The 16,156-nt window shown below is 35.1% G+C and overlaps 1 protein-coding gene across 10 annotated transcripts in view; it reads left to right on the forward strand.

The window, feature by feature from the left end:
- Positions 1–15,669, forward strand: part of HCFC2 (host cell factor C2) — a 41,330-nt gene extending 25,661 nt beyond the window's left edge. For 2 of the 10 annotated variants that reach the window (XM_004373775.3, XM_023728981.1), the window contains 6 exons: positions 1,265–1,442; positions 5,938–6,141; positions 6,670–6,746; positions 8,713–8,850; positions 11,070–11,255; positions 13,435–15,669. In XM_004373775.3, the coding sequence (XP_004373832.1) occupies positions 1,265–1,442; positions 5,938–6,141; positions 6,670–6,746; positions 8,713–8,850; positions 11,070–11,255; positions 13,435–13,749 (1,098 nt within the window). In that variant the 3' untranslated portion in view covers positions 13,750–15,669. Of the gene's footprint in view, positions 1–1,264; positions 1,443–5,937; positions 6,142–6,669; positions 6,747–7,967; positions 8,851–11,069; positions 11,256–13,434 lie in introns of those variants that run through there. The other 8 variants (XR_002823645.1, XR_002823644.1, XR_002823643.1 and 5 more) reach the window with 8 other exon arrangements.
- Positions 15,670–16,156: the final 487 nt, after the last annotated feature.

Genomic DNA, 16,156 nt, shown 5'->3' on the forward strand with positions numbered 1-16,156 from the left:
TTGCCATCTTTACTTCTAAGGAGCATTCTGGCTGTACTTCTTCCAAGACAAATTTGTTCGTTCTTCTGGCAGTCCATGGTATATTCAGTATTCTTCGCCAACACCATAATTCAAAGCCATCAATTCTTCAGTCCTCCTTATTCATTGTCCAGCTTTCACATGCATATGAGGCGATTGAAAATGCCATGGCTTGGATCAGGTGCACCTTAGTGAAATCTTTGCTTTTTAACACTTTAAAGAGGACTTTTGCAGTAGATTTGCCCAGTGCAATGTGTTGTATGATTTCTTGACTGCTGCTTCCGTGTGTGTTGATTGTGGATCCAAGTACAATGAAATCTTTGAAACCTCAGTCTTTTCTCTGTTTATCATGGTGTTGCTTATTGGTCCAGTTGTGAGGACTTTTGTTTTCTTTATGTTGAGGGATAATCCATACTGAAGGGTGTAGTTTTTGATCTTCATTAGTAAGTGCTTCAAGTCCTCTTCACTTTTTTTTTTAAATTGAGAAACTATAATAATTAACAATAGTTAATAAAGGTGGAGACAGAAAAGTAATAAAAGCAAGTAACTAAAAAGGGGCAGCGTATTGGGGTATTTGAATGAAGCCAGATCACTTTTATGGTTCAGTTTACCTGTAGGTATTACTATATAATAACAGATGCTCGCATTGATGAATTATAAAAAATTTAAATGTGTTCATTATAGTGTATTCAAGAAAAAGAAGGATATTATTAGGAAGATTCCTATTCAAAATGTTTAATGGTGAAGAATATTGATATGTATATGTATCAGATATTTATATCTGTATGGAAAACTCAGTCAAACAGAATAATTCATTCGCCTGAGATTTCCATATAACTGAGATTTAAAAAAATTTTTTTTCTTTAATATACGTATCTGACCTTTGTTAAGAAAATTTGACCAGAAAATTAAACTCAGTAGTGTTGGTGCTGTCTCTTATGTTACATAAGTGCTTACTTGTAATACTAGCTACACATAAAAATACAGATTTTTTTTCCTTAAAATATGACCTCTCTTTTCCTTTCAAAACTGGCCTTTTGAAGGTGGAGATTAAGTAAAAAGAAATCATTTTCTTAAACTGTTGTAAAACTTAAAGAATAATCCTATAGAAATTAAGAATATAATTTTAATGTGTTTTACATTTTGTAAACTTTTATTTTCAAAAGCATTTAAGTATTAAGACTTAATGCTTGTTTGTCATATATTGAACATAGCTTGCTACAATAACCTATTTTCTTTCTTACAGATCGATGGTACAGTAAACAGTGCAAAAACTGAACGTATAGCTGTCAAAGGAACTTCAGTGAAAAACAACCCAGATATCAAAGCATCAACTGATTCTAATGCCATTTTGCTTTCCTCTTTGGCAACTAATGCTTCTAATCATAATAGTTGTATGGTGGATATCTTAAGGAAAAATGAAGGTATAATGATGGTATTTTAAGTAAAATTAAAGCTTTTTTAAGTATTGGTAGGAAATTTTAGAGTCTTTGAAAAAGTAATTGTTACATGGTTTTGATCCATTTTCCTAATAAGCAAAATAGCTACTATATTGAACCTAGTTAGAGTGATGTCAAAATACCAAGTAAGCACTTAACTTGAGTAGTAATGAATTAGTTATGAGCTATAGGATTTATTTATTTATTTTAATTTTATTTTGTCTTAGGTGAAAGTTTACAGCACAAATTAAGTTTTCATTCAGAAATTTTATACACATTATTTTGTGACTTTTGTTGCAGTCCCCTTAATGTGTCAGCACTCTCACCCTTTCGCTTTCCACCATGGGTTCTCAGTGTCCATTCATACAGTTTTCCTGTCCTTTCTTGCCTTCTTGTTGTTGCTTTTGGGCAAGTGTTGCCCAGTTGGTCTCATATACTTGATTGAACTAAGAAGCATGTTCCTCACTTGTGTTATTGTTTGTTTTATAGGCCTGTCTAATTTTTGGCTGGAGACCCTGGTGGTGTAGTGGTTAAGAGCTATGACTGCTAACCAAAAGGTCAGCAGTTTGAATCCACCAGGCGCTCCTTGGAAACTCTGTGGGGCATTTCTGCTCTGTCCTATAGGGTCGCTATGAGTTGGAATCAACTCGATAGCGACAGGTGAATCTTTGGCTGAAAGGAAGCTATGAGATTTAAATGAGGCAGAGTTCTTATATGACATTTGCTGATGGCTAGTGTCACTATTCCATTACTGAGTTTTATTTTCATAGTGCTTTTAACGGCCTGAAATTATTTATTTGGGGCAGGGATCTTGTCTGGTTTGTTCACCACTATTTTCTTAATACCAAGAACTGTGCCTGGTAAGTAGTGGTCACTATGTAAATATTTGTTTAGCAAGTAACTGGTTTAGCCTCAAAAAGATAGAAAAAAGTTCATTTATGAGAACCATTGATTGGTCTGTTGCATTGATGAAACAAGTTGTGATATGGTAATGCTTATATTTAAAATAAGTTTATTCAGATATTCTGCTGCCTTTTCAGATATATAAGCATTGCCTCTGATTTCAGTTTCAAAAATTATTTTATACATCTCCTTCTGATATATACCTGATATAGATACATGTGACTTCATTTTTAATCTGAAAAAATCATGACAGCTGATCATAAATCTAATTCCTCTTCAATATTTCAAACTTATCAAGATGAATATTCTTTTTATTTCCATTTCCCTTTATGAGTCCATGGTAGATAAAAATATCTGAGGAAAATAATTTCCTGTAATTTTTCTCATTTGTTTACTTGTAGAAGAGGAGAGCTCTTTTGTTGACTTTCTGATACAAGGAAATCATTTGGTCATAATTATAAAAGCTTGGTCCTGCCTGAATCTCAATTTAACTTTCTTTACTATAGTGATTTTCTGTATGTTTATCTTACAAAGAAGTTTATACTCTTGAAAAGAAGTACAGAAGAACTTTGAGGTTTCAGACTCTTAATGTATTCTAAATCCTACATAGTAAGGCAGTTTGAATAAGATTAATACTAAGCAAGTGTGGAAATCAGAGTGGTTACAGTAACAGTGCCTGACACGTCTTAGGCAGTCAAATGTTTGAATGAATGTCTGCCCGATCTCAGTTTAACAGGAGGAGATTGGCTGTTTTCTCTGCAGGTTGGGGTAACTGTTGAAGGGTCTGTTTTAAAAAGTAGGAAAGTGACATGATTAATTTTTTTTTTTTTTAAAAGAACACTCAGCATCAGGGGGAACTCAAGTAGGAAATGATTGGGAGACTTGTTAGAGGTTTTTTTTAGGACTCCAGGAGATGCATATACAGACTGACTAAAGCAATGGATGAGATTGAGAGAGAATACGACGTTGAAGAGACTTAGAAAGTAGCATTTATTAGACTTGGCGATTGGTTGGATGTGAGAAATGAAAATGAGTTGAACATGACTCCCAGTTTTTTGGGTTGGACATCTGGATGGATAATTATACCCTTAATCAAGATAAGAAATGTAGGAACAAGGACAGATTTGGGGAAAAGATAGGTTCAACTTTGAACTTCCTGTTTTTCACGCACTTGAGGAAGTTTTGGATAGGCAGCTGGATACCTAGGTATGGAGCCTAGGAGGCAGTCCTGGACTGGAAATAGAAATTTAGAAGTTAAGAGTACCTAAAATGTAAGCTCCACAAGAACAAGGAACTTGTCTGTCTTGTTCACTGCTATATTCCCAGTACTTGGCACAGTACCTGTGACATATATATTTGAAAAATGAGCGAGTCCGTGAATGGATAGGAGAAATCGTAGAACAAAAAAGAAGAGGTTTAAGAAACTAACATTTAAAGAGTCATTCCAAGAAGAGAAGCCAGCTAAAGAGATTGAGAAGCTTTTAGAGGGTTCGAAAGGGAACCAAATAAGAGTGGTATTGTATTTTTTCCCTTTATAGTGGGAATCACAGTTTGTGACTATACATTTTTAATTGTGTATGCTTGTTTCTTTCTACCACTATAAATTCTACGAGGCAAGAACCATGCTTGCTTTGTTTCACCATTATAGAAACAAGAACAGTGTGTCTGGTAGATAGTCAGCCTGTTGCCATAGAGTCTATTCCGACTGATAGTGGCCATATATGACAGAGTAGAACAGCCTCATAGGGTTTCCAAGGCTGAAGTCTTTACGGGAGCAGACTGCCACATCGTTCTTCCATGGAGTGGCTGGTGGATTCAAACCACCAGCCTTTCGGTTAACAGCCAAGCACTTAACCACTTCACCACCAGAGCTCCTTCTGATACATAGTAAACCCTCAATATGGTAGAATGAATGAATGTAAATCATAGAAGAAACAGCTTCAGAAAGAATATATGGCCAGCATTGTTCATATTGCAGAAAGGTCAGGTAAATGAAAATTGAAAAGTATCCCTTGGAAATCACTGACCTTTGCTAGAGTCTTTTCATTAGAGTAGTGTGCTAGAAACCAAATTTTGGGGAGCTCAGGGAAGTAGAAGTGTTATGAAGGGAATTCGTGAGGGGAGATAGTAACTGGAGGGTATTTGTGGGATCAAGAAAGAGGTGTGTTTGCTTGAAAGACTTGATTATATTTATGGACCAAGAGTGAGACACTGCTAAGGAAGAAGAGTCTGAAAACCTTGGTGAGAGAGGAATGATTGATGAAAGAGAGTCACAAAATATGGGGGAGGGAGGTCAGCTCATCCTCTGAAACAGAAAAGACAGGATAGGCACTATCATAAATATTTTCTAGTTTGGGGTGGAGGTAGACAAAGTTGAGAGAATTCATGCTTGATGATCTCAGTTTTTTCTTCTAAAATAAGAGGCAAGGCCATTTGCTGACAGTTCTTAAATCTATAATTTAGTAATGGAGTTTGAGAACAGTGGTTCAATGTTTAGAATGGAAGAGGGAGCTTAGATATTGGATATCCTTTATGGATGTAATATACTTTATGTTTTAAAAGATTTTATTCATAATTGTTATTGTTATTAGGTGTGCTTGAGTTGGTTCCAACTCATAGCGACCCTGTGTACAACAGAATGAACCACTGCTTGGTCCTGCGTCATCCTCACAATTGTTATGCTTGAGCCCATTGTTGCAGCCACTATGTCAGTCCATCTCGTTGAGGGTCTTCCTCTTTTTCGCTGACCCTCTACTTTACCAAGCATGATGTCCTTCTCCAGGAACTGATTCCTCCTAATAACATGTCCAAAGTATGTGAGACATAGTCTCGCCATCCTTGCTTCTAAGCAGCATTCTAGTTGTACTTCTTCCAAGACAGATTTGTTCGTTCTTTTGGCAGGCCATGGTATATTCAGTATTCTTCGCTAACACCACAATTCAAAGGTGTCAGTTCTTCTGTCTTCCTTATTCATCATCCAGCTTTCACATGCATATGAGGCAACTGAAAACAGTGTGGCTTGAGTCAGGCACACCTTAGTCCTCAATATGACGTGTTTGCTTTTCAACACTTACAGAGGTCTTTTGCAGCAGATTTGCCCAGTGCAATGTGTCTTTTGTTTTCTTGACTGCTGCTTCATGGGCATTGATTGTGGATCCAAGTAAAATGAAATCCTTGAAGCTTCAATCTTTTCTCCATTTATCATGATGTTGCTTATTGGTGCAGTTGTGAGCATTTTTGTTTTCTTTATGTTGAGGGATAGTCCATACTGAAGGCTGTGGTCTTTGATCTCCATCAGTAAGTGCTTCAAGTCCTCTTCACTTTCAGCAAGCAAAGTTATGTCATCTGCATAACACAGGTTGTTAATGAGTCTTCCCCATCCTGATGCCCTGTTCTACTTCATATAGTCCAGTTTCTTGGATTAACATAATGGTTAATTTATATGAATGCCAATTGACATACTCATGTTTATGATTTTAAAACTGAAAGTGCCAAGAATTATATGACAAGAACTGTAAGACACAACTGTTATCTGTAGGTATTATATTAATAATTGCTCCTTTCCCTTTAATTGTAGGTCCTCACACTTCAGCAAATGTAGGTGTTCTAAGTAGTTGCCTGGACTTAAGAACAGTAATCCCTGAAACTTCTGTATCCAGTACTGTTTCCAGCTCACAAACTATGGTAACCCAGCAGAGCATTAAAACTGAATCATCCAGTACAAATGGGGCAGTTGTTAAAGATGAAACTTCACTAACAACATTCAGTACCAAATCTGAAGGTTTGAAATGTGTTTCACATACTGTATTTTGAGCCATTTATGTATAGAAGTTCATCAACTTATTTGTCTTAGGTGGGAATTGTATTTTGTCTTAGATTGAATTATATATAAGCAGGTAAAGCATTTCAGTTAAAATCACTATATGATGTGTTCTCTGCTGCCTTACATAAAATATTTCGATTAACACGTGAGTAGATTCAAATTTTTTTTCTTAGAAAAAATTAGTTGTAGATTATGGATTAACAATCCTCCCAGCTTAATTACTTTATAACTTTGTAAATTTTCATTTTATTCTTTTGTAATAGGAATTATGTTTCATCTTTGGTAAACATTCTCAGAAATTCTAGCTTAGTCATCAAACCCTTGAAAAACGAACTTGTTGAATTAGTTCAAGTTAAGGGTTCCATATTTCTAATTATTGTGATTTTTCTCCTCTGGTTATTTTTGTGTATTTATGAATTATATTTTAATGTGTCTGTTTGATAAGTGATTGTGTAAGTCTGATTTATTGATTTGTTTTATTTGTAGTTGATGAAACATGTGCACTGCCTGCAACTAAGATCAGCCGTGTGGAGACCCACGCTGCGGCAACAATTCCGTTTTCTGTAAGTACCTGACCTGGTGATGATGCATGTGTACATATGAGTATGTTTTCAAATGCTAAGCAACTTCTAAATAAATTCGTTAAACGGTCTTAGGTCCCATTTTAGTAATGAATTGGCATAAATTTAGAATTGAATGGTTGAATTGGAAAATCTTCACAATATAATATTAAGTGAAAAAAGCTGGATAAAAATAATATATATACTGTGGTCCCAATTTTGTTGAAAAGTATATACGATACACGCACTCTCACTCTCACAAGGGCCCACACACATCCACCCCAGAACGTCAGATGACTCTATGCAGGTAGTGGGGCCACAGATAACTTTTACTGTCTCATTTATGGTTTCTGTATTTTTCTATACTGAAAATGTGTTACTTTTATAATTAGAAATATACGTGTCTTTGTGTGCACGTGTGCGTGCATGTATGTGTATATGTATAAAATATTACATATGTTACATTCATGGTTTAAAGAGTAAACAATAGGATATGTTGTGGGACATAAAACTTGGGTGGCTCTATTGCCAGCTGCTTAATAGGAGCACCAGAGAATATTGTAATATTGGGTTAGACGTACATGTAGTGTAGCGGAGTAGTCTCTGACACTAGCACCAAGAGTTGTTTTTTGAAAGGCCAGAATTGGTCTGCATGGCACCAAACTTAAAATGCTAGAAATGTGCCTCACAAATATACCAAGATTGTCTTAATTAGATAAGTATGAGGATAATACATACTTTTTAAGAATTCTTTTTTTATTTCAGCCATTTCATCCTTATTACTATGTGCAAGAATTTTTATTTGACCTAATATTTACCTTTTAGAATCTTTAAGAGTTATGTGTAATTTTAGTTTTCTTTCAATCATGATTTTATGGATTTTGATCATATTTTACCTTCATCAGCTTTCACCTTTCCAGAATGTTAAGACCTAGTTAGTGTTCATAGAGTCTTCTCAGGGAAGGATTATTAAAATGAACTTTTTCTCTTAACATGTGTTTTGCAATGCATCAGCTAGAATGGTATTTGTTATTTCAGTAGGAGCCAGTTGTTTTATAAAAGTTGTTGAAGAGAGTTTTTACAGCCTTAAAAAATGAAAACAAGTTTTAAAGCACTTTTTTTAATCCTTAAAGACTTCTAGTTAGCTCACTTTGTCATGTGTGATAGCCTAAATAATAAATAATGTGAATTATAAGCATGTACCTCTGCTGTTATATATTTAAGACAGAAATAAATAACTGAAGTGCACATTTGTTTTGAGCTTCTGGAAACAGTGTCTCATTTATAAAGAAGATGGCTTAAAAAGGTTAGTTCCAGGGATAAGTATAATTCACTTATCACTAAAAGTAGCTTAAGGTAGAGGAAGTTTGTTTGTTTTAAAGCAGGGTAGAAATTGTTAAACTGTATAATCTGTTCCTCTTTAGTGAATTTAGATACTAAAAGTATATTCAAATTGCATTTTAGTTTTGAACATTTTTTCTCCTTTTAGGTTTGGAGAATCACAGGTATTTCAAGTGCAAAGATCACTGAATTTCTGCTAGCTGTTTTTGAATCTAGAAATGAGCCAGCTTGGAATGAATTTTTCTTTATTTGCTCTTTTGGAGCAAGTTGTAATGTCATACCAAATTGGATTATGTTTTCTGAGAGAGTCTCTGAAGTGACAATGTTCTATAAAACAGCTGGCATTTAACATACCACTGATTTGAGAGCATGCTAACTCCAGCTAGGTTGGTAGTACAGAGCTGTTGGCTTGGAGAATGCCTGTCACTCCCTATGTTTGAATTAGCATCCCTGTTCCCCTGTCAGTTGACCTAATCTCTTAAGACTTTATTTACTTAGGAACTATTATTAATGTTGTGGTGTTTACCGATATACCCACTTATAGATCACTGCATGGATTTATTAGCTCTTGAAATTTTGTATATGCTAAATAAGAATCTTCATAAAACTTCTCTTTCTCTGAAATTAGAAGGAGACTCCTTCAAATCCAGTGGCCACAATGAAAGCAGGAGAACAACAGTGGTGTGATGTGGGAATTTTTAAAAATAACACAGCTTTGGTGAGCCAGTTTTATTTGCTGCCAAAAGGGAAGCAAAGCATCGCAAAGGTAGCTATTGATATATTTTTTACACTGTGAGTTATAAGCCTCAAGAATGAGATTTTTTTATAGCCCTTATTCAGCTCACTTGAATGAATGAATTTGGGATCTGTTCACAGTCTATAGTTAAGAGCTCTATATATCTATTTATCAGAGCCCAGGTGGCACCAGTGGTTAAGTGTTCGGCTGCTAACCAAAATGTCGGCAGTTCAAATCCACCAGGTGCTCTTTGGAAACCCTATAGGGTAGTTCTACTCTGTCCTATAGGGTCGCTCTGAGTCGGAATCTACTCAGTGGCAACAGGTTTGGTTTTTGTTTTTTATACCTATTTATCTTATATTCTTTTTTAAGACTCTTTTTTATAGAGCATATCACAAGCATGTAATTTTTTAAATTTTATGCAGTCACTGGGCTGGATTCTGAGGTATAGTCTAGTCTGGCCAGTACAGATGAGGGTTTTTTTGTCTTTGTTTTTTTAATCTCTAATTTTGTTACCCAGTATGTTTCGATAATGGAATCATTTATTGGGAGATATTTTTTATTTCTGATTTCATAATTTAAAAGATTTTAGTAGAAGTCTCTGCATTCTGTTTAATACAATCTAATTTTCCCTTGATGCTGAAGTCCCTTAAGAGGGCTTCATACATATATGTGAGAGAGTAGCCCTTAAAGAATTATGGAATAGATAACAGATCCAAAGCATATTGGACTTATTTTTTTCTAGGGTGGAAAATTCCAGGGAGGGAATTGCTGAAGATATCCATGGATATTCATTTTGAATTTCCTGAAGGTCTAAAAAAATGGAGAATGTATCATTTATCATTATATTTTAGTTTCTCAAATATTACTTCTGGTGTCTCTCTTTTTCATATTGAATTTTTCCAAGTGTTGACAAAAATAGAAGTATTGGTTAATAATTTGTTAGCAGTATGCGCAATTAAAGTTCTGGCTATAGCTCAACTTAATATATAAAGAAATATCCATGTTTAAGGGCCTAGTAGCTACCTGACTTTTCCCAAAAGAAAAAAAAAAGCATAAAACTTAGAGCCAGTAAACTTGGGTTTGAATACTAATTAAATCACTCAGCAGTGACCTTGGGCAAATCACTTGCATAACCTCTCTGAGACTCATTTTCCTCATTTCTAAAATGGAGGTGACTTATGAATTGGAATCGACTCAGCGGTAATGGGTTTGGTTTTAGCTCCCTTAAAGTGGGATGATGCATGGTGCTACCTGTCTTATAGGGACGTTGTAAGAGAAAGAGAATATTTAAAAATTATTTGAAAGTTGTAAGTCTTATGGTATTCCTACCTAGATTACATGTAATATAATTTTGTATTCAGTTTAACATTTATTCAGTGTCTGCTGAATATTATTTTTTATTGTAGTGAATTACATAAATATAACAAAAAAATTGCGTTTTTAACCATTTTAAATTCAATTCAGTGACATTACATTCACCATGTTGTGCAACCATTATTACTATCTATTTCCAGAAGTTTTTTATCATCCCATACAGAAACTCAGTACCATTTAAGCAATAACTCCCCTTTCTTCCCTCCCCCCGGCTCCTTTCTGTCTCTATGCATTTGCCTATTCTAGATTTTTCATATAAGTGGGATCGTACAATATTGTCCTTTCGTGTGACTTTTTCACTCAGCATATTTTCAAGGTTCATCCATGTCGTAGCATGTATCAGAACATTCTTTGTCTTTATGGTTTATGGCTGAATAATATTCCATTTTATATATATATATATGCCATATAATATAGTGCGCTTAAGGAAGATACTTCGCTGGGGGAGGGTGTGATTGGCAAAAAAATCTGACATGCGCTTTATTTGCATAAAAATATGATACCTAGGAGTGGCACGTTATTTGCGTACCAATATGATACCTAGGAGTGGAATTACTAGGTCATGTGGTAATTCTGTGTTTAACTTTTGGAGGAACTGCCACACTTTTCCATAGCAGCTGTACCGTTTTACATTACCACCAGCAATGCATGAGGATTCCAGTTTCTCCACATCCTCCCAACACTTGTTTCCATTTTTCTGATAATAGCCATACTGGTGGATGTGAAGTGGTATCTCACTGTGGTTTTGATTTGCATCTCCCTAATGACTAATGACATTGACCATCCTTTCGTGTGCTTTTTGGCCATTTGTATATCTTCTTTGGTGAATTAATTACAGCTTTTCCTTAACTTTTGCATATATTGTATTTTAGGTAGGAAATGCAGATGTGCCTGACTACAGTTTACTTAAGAAACAAGATCTTGTTCCAGGCACAGGATACAGATTCAGGGTTGCTGCAATCAATGGTTGTGGAATAGGCCCTTTCAGCAAAATCAGTGAATTTAAAACTTGTATTCCTGGTTTTCCTGGAGCTCCTTCTGCAGTCAGAATTTCAAAGGTGAGGACATGAGGTCAAGGCTTGTTGGTGATTTAAATTATTTGAAACTTTGTAGATGAAGTAGAACTGCCAGTTTAGAGGTTCTTGTTAACATCTAATAAATCAAAGTTGTATCCAAAAGTGGGTGGTTTAAAAGTTTAAAAAATATTTTTTTGCTAATTGTTCACGATATTTTTAAGGACCAAATTTCAAGCAGAATTACAGCATCCATATCACAGAAAGGGAGGGAAATCTGTTATGTTTCTTAATATTAGCTTTGTTCTTGTTGTTACAGAACTAAAAAGTTTGTGCTGAAGAGTCTTAACAGAACAGATTACTATATTGGATTATATTTTATCCTAAGGTTCTGCCCCTCCTTAAAAAAGAAAAGGTCTGCTTCCAGGGAGGGAGAAAACCTTTTATGGATGTGTCAGGGTCCCCAAGACAACCCTCTGGTTTGATGAATTTCTAGAAGAACTCACAGAACTCAAAAAAGCTGTTATATTCACAGCTACGGTTTGTTAACAGTGAAAGAATACAGGTTAAAATCAGCAAAGGAAAAAAGTGCATAGAGCAGAGTCCAAAAGAAACCAGGTGTAAGCTTCCAGTTGTCCTCTCCCAGTGGAGTCATACGGACAGAACTTAATTCTCCCAGCAACAGTGTATGACCACGTGTACGAACTATTGCCAACCAGAGAAGTTCACCTGAGCCTTGAGGTCCAGGATTTTTATTGGGGATCAGTCATGTAGGTGTGGAGTGCCTGTGCGACTGACCTTATCAACTCAGTATCCAGTGCCTCCCCCCGCCCCTACCAAGGAGATCAAACCGATACCATGAGGCCCAGGGACCCAGGCAAACAAACACAGGCATTCACCATAAATCACACTGTTAACATGAACTATCTGGTGTGGCCCATAACCCCATGTGTGTATATATTAGCGTATATAAAGCCAGAAGGATTTATTACTCTTTTATGTTGTTGTTGTTAGATGTCATTGAGTTGGTTCTGACTCATAGTGACCCTATGTACAACAGAACAAAACACTGCCTGGTCCTTAACCCTCCTCACAATCATTGCGATGTTTGGGCCCATTGTTGCATCCACTGTGTCAATCCCTCCTCACAATCATTGTGATGTTGGAGCCCGTTGTTGCCGCCACTGTGTCGATTCACCTTGTTGAGGGTGTTCCTCTTTTTTGCTGATCCTCTAGTTTACCAAGCATGATGTCCTTCTCCAGGGACTGATCCCTCCTGATAACATGTCCAAAGTACATAAGACAAAGTCTTGCCATCCTCACTTTGAAGGAGCATTCCGGCTTTACTTCTTCCAAGACAGATTTGTTCATTCTTCTGCCAGTCCATGGTATATTCAATATTCTTCACCAACACCATAATTCAAAGACATCGTTCTTCTTCAGTCTTCCTGATTCATTGTCCAGCTTTCACATGAATATGAGGCAATTGAAAATACCATGGCTTGAGTCAGGCGCACCTTAGTCCTCAAAGTGATATCTTTGCTTTTCAACATTTTAAACAGTCTTTTGCAGCAGATTTGCATAATGCAATACGTCGTTTGATTTCTTGATTGCTGCTTCCATGGGCATTGATTTGTGAATCCAAGTAAAATGAAATCCTTGACAACTTTAATCTTTTCTCTGTTTATCATGATGTTACTTACTGGTCCAGTTGTGAGGATGTTTTGTTATCTTTATGTAGAGATGTAATTCATACTGAAGGCTGTAGTCTTTGATTCCTATCTTTTATAAAGGCCATATAAGTTAGTTATCCTAGAGTTATGATCAGGTAGGATATTCCAAGGGCTTAGAGGTTATGTCCCAGGAATGATCAGGAGCCAGTCCTTTCTTTACTATATGCAAAGATTGAATACTCCAGGCCTGCTGAGTCAACTCTTTACTGCACAGTGAGCACTCCAAGCTTGCTGAGTTAACCCTCTATTGTACTTTGGGATATTACAGGCAGAAATTTAAGCTTTAGTTGTGTTTTTGAAAAATGAGCATGAATTAAACATTTCAGATTCAATAAACTAATTTTTTTAAAATCAGCAATACAAGATCTAACATCTAATGCAAATATTTTAGCAAAAAGCAATATTCTGTGTTCTAAAGACAGATTCAACGTAATAGGCGATAATAGAGAAAAATTTAGAACCTTTTACTTGTTTTTTTTTCCTCCTTCAAGAATGTTGAAGGTATCCACCTTTCCTGGGAACCTCCAACTTCACCTTCTGGAAATATTTTGGAATATTCAGCCTACTTGGCTATCCGTACAGCACAGATACAAGATAATCCAAGCCAACTTGTATTTATGAGGATTTATTGTGGTCTTAAGACATCATGTATAGTAACTTCTGGGCAGCTTGCAAATGCACATATTGATTACACATCCAGGCCTGCCATTGTGTTCAGGATATCAGCAAAGAATGAAAAGGGATATGGACCAGCTACCCAAGTTCGATGGCTTCAAGGTAACAGTAAGAAAGCACCTTTAAGTTGAATTGGTTTTTTACCAAAGCTGTTGTAATGATGATTATTTATTAGTAACTGGTTATGAAGATCTGTCATTCAAAACAGTTTTCTCTGATTGTATTTCTAGCAGTTATGAATTTGAGTTTGTCAGTTGTTCTTAAAATGTATTTGCTCAATTCTAGATCCAAATAAAAATAGAAAAGAAGCAAAGACTCTCTGAAAATTAGTGTGTATATATATATATACACACACACGCACACATATATATGTATATATATTAGTATATATAAAGCCAGAAAGCTTTATTACCCCCAATATCTTTTATAAAGGCCATGTAACTCAGTCATCCTAGAGTTATTGAGATGATTCTAGTAATTGGCTATTGTACATTATGCTCTTCTATAGTAAATGTTCTCTACATTGTAAATACCCTGTCTTTAAGGACTCTAACTTTATTCTGTATGAGCAGTGGTCCTCTAACAACTGTCTTCTATCAGATAATACTTATGATACTAATTTTAGGAGCCATTTGATTCTTTTTGTTTGTTTATTTACAGTTAGCACGAAGCTTAAGAAATTAAAAAAAAATTCAGAAACTCCTTTTGAATTTTTATTATTTTCTAAGGATCATGATAAAATACAAAAAGAATAACGGATTTTCTCGATTTTTATCAGGTCAATATAGATAATATATTTTTGACCAAAGCACTTCACTTCCCTGGCCCTCAGTTTCCTCATTAGTAAACGAGGCAGTTAAAAGAGTTTACCTTTAAGGTCCCTTTCAGCACTAAAATACTGTATTTTCATGAAAAGTGAAGTACAGTCTGAACGTTTCAACATCTAAATCATTCTAACTTTGCTTTCACTGAAATTAAAACTTTCATAATTTAAAATTCAAAATTAAAGTCTATGTCCTATTGCAGAAAGAAGCACCTTAACAGGACACAAGTTTTGAAATAGTGTTTTAAACATTTGTAAGATTTTGTAAATGCTCCAAATGTTTTATTTTTGCATTGTTTTTATCTTGAAATTGTATGAACTTTTTTACAACTGAATATAAGCATTAGACAGCTTACTCAGGTTCCATTACAACCTTAAAGATACGGATAGGTATTATGAACACTCTGCTAGTGGTAACGTGTTTTAAACCTTTAGGAATTTCACAGTTTCACTCCCTGTTCAAATCTGGAATGAATATACAAGAGCAATAATTGCAGAAACGATAGTTCAGACTGAGAGCTGCAGTAGCTGCAGGGGCACAGGTCTATCCTTTAATGCCACATCACCTTACGCCAGTTTTGGTTGACTGAGTAGCTGTGTCTTCAAACTTCATGTATAATACTCTCAGTAAAGATGGATTTAATTGTACAGGACTGATATATATGTGTGTTCCAGTTACTAATTTAAAATGTATAGAATATTTTAATATATAATTTTTGTAAAGAACTGGGATTTTTATACTACAGTATTTGTAATTAATGTGTCTTACTAAGTTTCTCTTGAAGAAAATATGCAAACTGTTAGACACACACAGAGTGGATTCTGAACTCTAAAGGTAAAATAAATGCACTACTATGATGTTGGTAGAATACCTTTTCTTGTGGCTGTATGAATCCTTAAATATGTACTTTACAAACAATGTTTACAAGGAGCTTCTCCCATTTGTTATTCCAGCAAATCCCTTGGTGAGAGCTTCATTCTGCATTTGCTTAACTCATATGCTTTGCTTTTGGCATATGCTTGCTTTTTGCACTAGTAGAATTTTAACTTACCTCGTTATTATGTTTGTAATCATTTGTATAGCTTCCATAATGTGTCTGATATAGGCTAAACAAATACTTAACCAAAGTTAAAGTTAAAATAAATGGTAAGCAATTTTGCACATATTAAATGCTAGGGTTTGTCGTGTGTATTTGTATGTTTAGTTAAAAAAAAAAAAGAATGAGAATGGAAAGTTATAGTAAATGTATATTTCAAGCCCAATTATTTTAATAATGTAATTCCTTTATTAGGTAAAGCTTGGCTTTTAACCCCTTCTGTATTATTTAGCAGTTTGCATCTTGAAGCACTTCTCTCTTTTTTTTTTCCAATATTTTTAATTGTTGTAAAATTGAAGCACTTCCCTTAATGACAAGGGATAAGTTGATTTTAAGCAAAGGATAGAGTATTTGTTTGAGTGTGCACAGTTATACATATTTAGTATTTTCAGGTCTTTGGTTTACTTTGCTTAAATGCCTCTACTTTTCTAGACCAGGAGGTGAATATAAAGCTATGGTCCTAACATATAACTTACTTTTCAGAGGGAAGGGTAGTCTTTCTATACCAAGGGATTTGTTAAAATAATAAATGTTTTCACTTTGAGAATTAGCCCAGATTCTGTTGTCATTTTTTGGTATTTGTACACTAAGCACCAATCACATTTATGTCTCCGAAAA

Source organism: Trichechus manatus, unplaced genomic scaffold, assembly GCF_000243295.1.
Source record: "Trichechus manatus latirostris isolate Lorelei unplaced genomic scaffold, TriManLat1.0 scaffold00027, whole genome shotgun sequence".
NCBI lineage: Eukaryota > Metazoa > Chordata > Mammalia > Sirenia > Trichechidae > Trichechus > Trichechus manatus.